The sequence below is a fragment of the Nematolebias whitei genome, chromosome 2, assembly GCF_014905685.2.
Source record: "Nematolebias whitei isolate Nwh7 chromosome 2, NemWhi1, whole genome shotgun sequence".
NCBI classification, from domain to species: domain Eukaryota; kingdom Metazoa; phylum Chordata; class Actinopteri; order Cyprinodontiformes; family Rivulidae; genus Nematolebias; species Nematolebias whitei.
The window spans coordinates 55,198,520-55,206,587 of NC_056499.1; the positions used below are offsets into that span (position 1 = coordinate 55,198,520).

Consider the following 8,068-nt stretch of genomic DNA (forward strand, 5'->3'; position numbering starts at 1 on the left):
ATGATGGATAATGGATGGCTGATGGGTGGATGATGAATAGATGATGATGAATAGATGATGATGGATGGATGGATGGATGGATGGATGGATGACAAACGATGGCTATACTGAATGATGATGGACGAACAGCTTTAGTTCTGTGTTAATTCAATACATTTGTTTCCTTTCTCTCATCATTTTGTCTAATCCATGAATGAGTTTCTCTCATAATGGTTTGGTTTCTCTGACTAAGTTCCCTTGTGCAATATTTACTCTCTTTACTGCTGGCTGCAGTGGCTCAGTGGTCAGTGCTGGGGTCTCATCATCCCAAGGCTGTAACAATTTGAACTGTTAGGAAAGAAACCATCAGTTTGAAGAGAGCAGTTCTTGCCTCCTCCATCACATTTAAAGAGCAGAGGTTTGAGCAGAACATGGGTCGTTATGAGCCACCAATTGCTGTCACTTCGATTCCTACAAATTTCCTGGAAGTAAGGAAACAACAGCAGAGCAAATGACATTTCAAGAAAACAGAAATGACAATGAAGGACTAATGAGGGTGTTAACGAGGAGCTGGAAACCAACCGGACATCCTAATGGATGACGCTTTAAGTTTTCCAGCGAGGTTTTTATGTTTTCAACTGAAGAGGCTGAAACATCAGAAATATGATGGTCATCACACAAACCATCCTGCTGATTGTTACCAAGGAAGACACTCATCAGCTGTTCCAAACATCCCCTGTATTTGGGATCATGGTCCTGTTGGGCCCAGTTTGGTCCACTCTTCAGGTGGTGGACAGATGGACAAATTTACTCCAGAACAATTTTGTCTATAGAGGAGTTTGGAGGAACATAGAGTGACCTATATGAGTGGAGGAAGGAGTACGCAGGTCGACTACATTCTGTGTAGAAGAGGAAACCAGAGGGAGATTGGAGACTGTAAGGTTGTGGCAGGGGAGAGCGTGGCCAGACAGCATCGGATGGTTGTGTGTAGAATGACTGTTGTTGTGAAGAAGAGAAAAAGAGTAAAATCAGAGAAGAAGACCAAATTGTAGAAGCTGAAGAAGGAAGAATGTTGTGAGGAGTTCAGAGAGGAGCTGTTAAAGGCTCTGGGTGGTAAGAAAGAGCTGGACATGGGCACCAGCGACCCCCACGACCCAATAAAGGGAAGAGGCAAGCAAAGATAATGGATAGCTGGATGGAAACCTGATCCATGTCTGCTTTCCTGAATCTGCTCCAAATCTGGAGAATCAGTTCTGGTTGAGGCTCCAATATTTGTCTCGGGGGCCACCCCTGGAAATAAAATCTGCTCCTCTGTTTAGTACTCCTGGGATGTAAACAGTTCTGATGGAGCGAAGACGTGTGTGTCCAGCAGAGCAGTTCTCTGGCCGCGTCCAGCAGCTGAGCTGAGTGAAAGCCTCCTTGGCGATTTATGTAAGCTGCAGCAGTTCTGTTATCCATGTGGACCATCACATGATGACCCCACAGCAGCGGGGCAAAGTGTTTTTTGACACTTTCCCCATTTTAATCATTTCTAGCACGTTTATGTGGAGAGGCATGTGGGGTGGCCATTCCCCCCCCCACACACACACAGTCTGGGACAGACACGTCCACCCCATCCTGAGAGGGACGCGTCTGTGAACATAGAGATGAATGACATCACTCTGCTCAGGGGAATGCCTCTCAACAGGTTCTGGGGGATTACCCTGTGACTCAGGTCCACCCCTACCAACCAGGGAACGTAACCACTCGAAACTTAAGACGTGAGAGGTCAAGATGTTGGGGACTGAACCATCTCTGTCAATTCAAAAGCGTTCAATACAAAAACAAATGGACTTTATTTGTAACAGAAGACGTTTCGCTCCTCATCCCAGGAGCTTTCTCAAGTCAAAGAGCAGTGAGTGAGAGATTCAGGTTATGAGGCTGAGTGAGATAAGACACACACACATATGTAGATTTGACAATTCACATCTCAACACCTTAACAGTAGAGGCTTCTTAAAGTCTTAGTTCCTCTAATTCACAGACGAGGCCCTTCTGTTCCCATCAGGTGTGAAAACCGGCTGGGAATCAGTCTTAAAGTTGCATTATAGGTTTTTGAAAGTGGAAATCTGAGGCCTCCTCCTCTGTTAAGAGATGTTTTTTTCTCTTTTTACATAAATTGCTTCCTTCACCCCCCAAACCATTTGTCTTCTCGGTCCAAAATGTGCACATTTTGGTTCTCAAAAGAGTGTCCCTTATCTGTGAGGTGGAGGTGAACAGCTGAATTTTGTCCAGAGGAGGTGGCTCTCCTGTGTTGAGCCATGCGTCTGTGAAGAGGCTGTTTAGTTTCTCCAATGTAGAGGTCTGGACAGTCCTCGCTGCACTGGACCGCATACACTACACCACTCTGTTTGTGTATGGGTGTTTTGTCCTTAGGGTGGACAAGCCTCTGTCTGAGAGTCCTGCTGGGTTTGAAATGTACTGGGATGTGGTGTTTGTTGAAAATCCTTCTGAATTTCTCTGATACTCCAGCTTCAGATACTCCAGTATCAGAGAGATTCAGAAGGATTTTCAACAAACACAAGATCCCAGTACATTTCAAACCCAGCAGGACTCTCAGACAGAGGCTGGTCCACCCTAAGGACAAAACAGAACCAGACTTGTACTGTGCTCAAGTGAACATTTAGTCTGAACAAGCTGCTCCACATGTATGCAGGCTGCAACATCGGATGCTCCATGTTGGTTTCACTCAAAGCAGGATGACATTAGTGGGTGCACAGTGCTCCTGCAGCTTGCTCGTATAGTCGGATCAGTAGAAACGACAAAAAAAAACCTGAAACTGCCGTTGTCTATGGGTAGAGTAAAATAATAATAATCCATCCATTATCTTTTCCCGCTTCTTCTGTTTTGAGTCACAGGGGTTAAATCACAATAATGATTTCTTTTAAATGACATAAAAATAAATAAACTTCCATGTCCAGCCACAGAGCAACCTGTGGAAGTTTGACTGAAAACAAGACCCCATTTTTGGCTGCTGGATCCAGAGTCTTTACAAAACTCTGGACTGGATTTTATTATTTTTTTTTTTTTGGTCGTAAAATAAATGTGTCACTTTAAAAAATACTGTAATGTGGAGGTACATTTTTGTCAACCAAAGGCCCTTAAAGAGTTAAATAACAATAACAATTTTTTTTTTTTTTTTCAGGCTATCTAAAAGATTGACTCGTGTATTGTGGAAAAAAATACTTAAAAAATAGTAATTTTAAGTAGGTAAATAAGGTAGCCTATTTTCATCTAAAGAACTTGATTGCTCGTAAAGTTTAAGGATGATACAAGGTATAAATAATAACAAAAAATACCTAAATATTTCTAAATAAATAACAATAAAACAATTATCAAATATGCATACATTATTTAACAAAACAACTGACACAAAAAACAACATATTTGTAATTTGTTATATACATATATATATATATACATATATATATATATATATATATATATATATATATATATATGTGTGTGTGTGTGTGTGTGTGTGTGTGTTTCAAAAAATCTAACTTTTATTTCTTTTTTTCCTTTCATACAAAACAGCAGAAAAACTTTAAATTGTGTACATATCATTGCATCTATACAGTACAACAGACTAAAACTTGTGTGTGCTTTTCTTGAGGCTGCCCTCTAGTGGCAGCAACATATTATGACATGTGGCTGTGAGTTCATGCCAACCATCCCAGTGTCACCTGGACTCTTGTCTTTGAGCAGCTACAAGATGAGACGATGAAACACACTGAAGCTTATAGAAACTAACTTGTTTGTTTTGATGGTTTTTATTGTATTTATGGTCTCTGCTGGGGGGGGGGGGTACTCTGTCTCTCACACACTGACTACAGGAGAGAGGCATCATCTCCCTCGAGACCTGGACTGGAAACACAAGTATAAAATATAAAATGGATATTTGTCTGTTTAGTCCCCTCTGCTGAGTGTTTAGTTGGCAGCGAGGATCTGGTCGACCCAACCTCTCAGCTCAGTGACACGAGCATAGACAGCCGGGGTGGTGGTGGAGCAGCTGCTGCTCCCCCAGGACACAATACCAACCAGGGTCCAGACATTGTCCTCCTCACAGACCAATGGACCACCAGAGTCGCCCTGAAACACGATAAACACATGAGATGAGCAGGAAGTGAACCCATCAGGCAGGCAGGTATGTGGGCGGGGCCTAACCATGCAGGAAGTGGCTCCAGCTCCGCCGGCACAGATCATGACGTCAGAAATGTTGCTGCCCCAGTGCTTCTTGCACTGCTCGTTGGACAGCAGGGGCAGGGCAGCCTGCTGCAGGTTGTTGGGAGTGTTGGGAGCTGCAGGAGAACAGGTTAACGTTCAGAAAAGCTGGATCACCTGCTCAGGTGACCCTGAGTGCTCTACAGCATTTACTGCAGGGTTCGGTGAAATGAAACGCACCAGTGTGGTGGGTCAGACCCCAGCCTGAGGTCACACAGGTCCTGCCGGGTTCAAAGAGGTCGGAGGACTCTGCGAGGCAGACGGGGGATACGGTTTCACCCAGGCTGGCTGGGCTGGCCAGCTTAATGAGAGCAATGTCGTTGTTGATGGTGTAGGGGTTCCAGCCAGGGTGGGTGAACACCTGAAGGAGTCACAGAGAGGTGGGTGATCATGTGTCTTATGCATGTCTGTTAGCAAAATATGTCCTAAACCACTGAGCAGATTTAATGAAAGAGAGTAACCACTGGACGTTCACGTGCAACAAACATGGTGGTAACTCAGTCAGCACATACTGAGTACTAACAGATCACACATTAGCTTTGCTTCAAATGTTCGAGTACAAGGTGCAGCGTTTTTACCTTGGTAGGTTTCAGCTCCTGGACAGCCTCACTGGATCCAAAGCCTTTGTTGTGCTCTCCAGCGATCACTTTGTGAGTGGTCCTGACAGGAAACACAAGACGGGTCAGTCCATGTTCCCCTGAACCCCCCAAGACTGAAACTGTCTCTTCTGTTGGTTCTCAGTGTAAATCAGGCTGCACACGATCACAAATATTTATAGTGTCAGGGTAGGGCAGCACGGTGGCGCAGTTGGTAGAGCTGCTGCCTCTCAACAGGTTGCCCTGGTTCAAATCCCGGCCTGGGGGCCTTTCTGGTGGAGTTTGCATGTTCTCTCGGTGCTGCAAGGATTTTTTTCTGGCTACTCCGGTTTCCGGGCCGGGATTTGAACCGGCGACCTTCTCACTGTGAGGAAACAGCTATACCAACTGATCCAGTGTGCTGATACCAGGCAGCTCTCATTTATAACTGAGTCCAGCTCACAGTATCCTGCTGCCTCTGGTTAAATTGGATTCATCCGCCACAGAAAATAGTTCTTGTTTTATGTAAGTTAACTGAACTTATATATTATTTTTGTTAGTTTGTTTGTTTGTTATTTTCTTTTTACAGTTTTCAAAGTTTTTTCACAATCACTCTCCCTCCTGAGGGTCATTAGAGTCACCATGGATCTGATTCATGTCACGTGTGTGAAGGTGTAAATTGGGGTAAATATGTCTGGAGCTCTGATTCAAACTGCACTGTAAGAATGGGGAAGTTGAAAGCCGAGACCCTTAAGAGGGAGGAGAGGGAGAGATTTGCATGCGAGTTTAACTTGCATAAAAAGAACGTCTTGCCACAGTTTAACAGCTTGGAGCTTTACTTTTTTAATTTTACTTCAAACTGAGAAAGGTTCTTGGATGAGAAGTTGCCTTCAAAAAGGGAACGGCTCTGCCAAGTCCTCCATGGCTGAGAACCTACACCAACATAGTCCTCAACAACAACTTTAGCTGCTGTGCATGTTTGAAAACTTTAGCTGCTGTTGTATAAATTACTTTTTCATTACAGTGATGTTGAAACTAAGACAAAAACCATGCAACACAGTGCAGGTTTGGATCAGTCGACGCCGACTTTCAAGCCAGTTTTAAATGAAGATCTTCTGATGCCAAGAAGGTGCCGAGTTTTAGCTGTTTGGTTGATCCTTTAACACGAAGCTCTGTGGGGTTTCATGCCGTAATGTGAGATGTTTCGAGGCGTATCAGCACTCGGGGGCTGCGTTGGGATAAACTCACAGCTTTTAGTCAAACTGACTGAATTATACACAATTTACTATTTGTCCTGATGCATGCTCAATAATCCTATTATTATTACTCCTGTAAATTTACTATTTGATTATCTTGATTAATATTTCATTAATATTTTCAGATCTCTCCAGTTTTAGCTTCTCTCCATTGGCTCCCTGTCAAATCCAGAATAGATTTCAAAATCTTACTTCTAACCTACAAAGCCCTCAACAACCTGGCTCCATCTTATATTACAGATCTTCTTGTTCCATATTTTCCTAACAGAGCACTTCACTCTCAGACTGCAGGTTTACTTGTGGTTCCTAGAATTTACAAAAACAGAATGGGAGGCAGATCTTTCAGTTATCAGGCTCCTCTCTTGTGTAACCAACTTCCAGTTTCTGTCTGTGAGGCTGACACATTGTCCATTTTTAAGATTAGGCTTAAGACTTTCCTTTTTGATAAATCCTTTAGTTACTTGGGTTTCCTGAGCTGTCCTTTAGTTATGCTGCTATAGGCTTAGACTGCTAACAGACAGACATAGGAACAACAAGGTATGTGAGTGCAGCGTTGTGGTCGGTGTGAACTCAGAGTCTTGCACAGGTGTGTGTTCAGGCTGAGTTGTGTTGACCAACCTGACGTTGCAGTGAGCGGCCGTCACCACCCAGTTGTCGTTGATCAGAGAGCCCCCACAGAAGTGGAAGCCGTTGGATTGCTGCAGGAAACACCAGACACTGAGAGACAGGAACAAGAAGTGGCTCCTGTTGCTCAGCTGAGTCAGCTCACCTGCAGAGACACCTGCCAGGGCCAGGAGTGAGGCACCGCCTCCTCACCGTTCACTATGCGGGCGTGGCCGGTCACCTGGGGGGGATGGTGGGGACACCACAGCCTGAGCAGATGGTAAAGGACACTTTTATTGAACGCATCTGACATCAGAGACATTTCAACTGTCATCTGTAAAGCAGGTTTTGAACCTGCAACTCTGACTGAAACAGGACGGCAGCTGAAATATCCATCTCGTCATATTATGTTAAAGTAAAATATTGACATTAAAGTATAAACATTGAGAAAAATAATCAAAATATTAACAATAAAGTGAAAATATTGGGAAAAAAAAGCAATAATAAAGACTATTTAGATGAAGGGCAAGACAGTGAAGATCAATTTGCAAAGTTCAGTCAGAAACTTCTCCTGAATTTGCTCCACAGTTTTCTGTATTTAGTGCCACGCTGAAGAAATATAAAATGAAGTGCACGTTTGAGATTAAAGTCAAAATGTTGTGAATAAAAATAAAACACTGGGAGCAGATAATACTTAAACAATTTTAGAAAAAAAAGTCAAAATATTGAGAATGAAGGTAAGGTTAGGAAAAATAAGTCAAATTATTCAGACTAAAGTCAAAACATTAATGAAAAATAAAATAAAAACATGGGGACTATTTAGAATAGAGTCAAAATGATGAAAACATTCAAAATGATGTATTTCAAGCTGGTTTTAAGAGAAAGGGGGAAGGGCATGTTTGTGCACTCTGCTGCCCCCTGCTGACCATCTGCAGAATGCTCACCCTTCTCAGTGAGACATGCTTCATTGTTTCATTGCTGTGAAAGTGGGTAAAGTTTAAGTTAAGCCGTAAAAACGACTGAACTGAGATTAAATTTAAACTGAAGCAAGACATGCTCTTGAGTCTCACCGTAAGCAGCGCCAACGAAGGCGAGGCAGGAGAGGATCCAGAGGAAAGCCATGACGACGAAGATGATGATGCTGAGGAGAACGGTGGTTTTATGAGGAAGGCTGCGGGGCTGAAGCCAATCAAAGCAGCCGAAGGTTCAGGTGTCAGCTGCTTATCAGAGCTGAGGCTGAGGTGGCGTTCTCACGGGCTGCACGCCCCCAACATGCTGCTCTCTGACTGGCTCATGTCTAAAGTTTTATCTTAACCTTATTTTTCCTCCAACTGATGTCTCAAAGTGTCCTTCAACAAACTGGCTGCACAGAGAAACTGAACCACTTTTCAGA

At 43.4% G+C, this 8,068-nt stretch overlaps 1 protein-coding gene across 1 annotated transcript; it reads right to left on the reverse strand.

Annotated features, from left to right (window-relative positions):
• Positions 1–3,853: 3,853 nt before the first annotated feature.
• ctrb.3 (chymotrypsinogen B, tandem duplicate 3) lies at positions 3,854–7,797 on the reverse strand. Its single transcript, XM_037694941.1, is given in 8 exon segments — positions 3,854–4,109; positions 4,185–4,318; positions 4,422–4,602; positions 4,820–4,901; positions 6,691–6,770; positions 6,842–6,924; positions 6,927–6,944; positions 7,746–7,797. Coding segments are annotated over 8 exon segments (792 nt in total). The 3' UTR covers positions 3,854–3,947.
• Between the last annotated feature and the right edge of the window lie 271 nt (positions 7,798–8,068).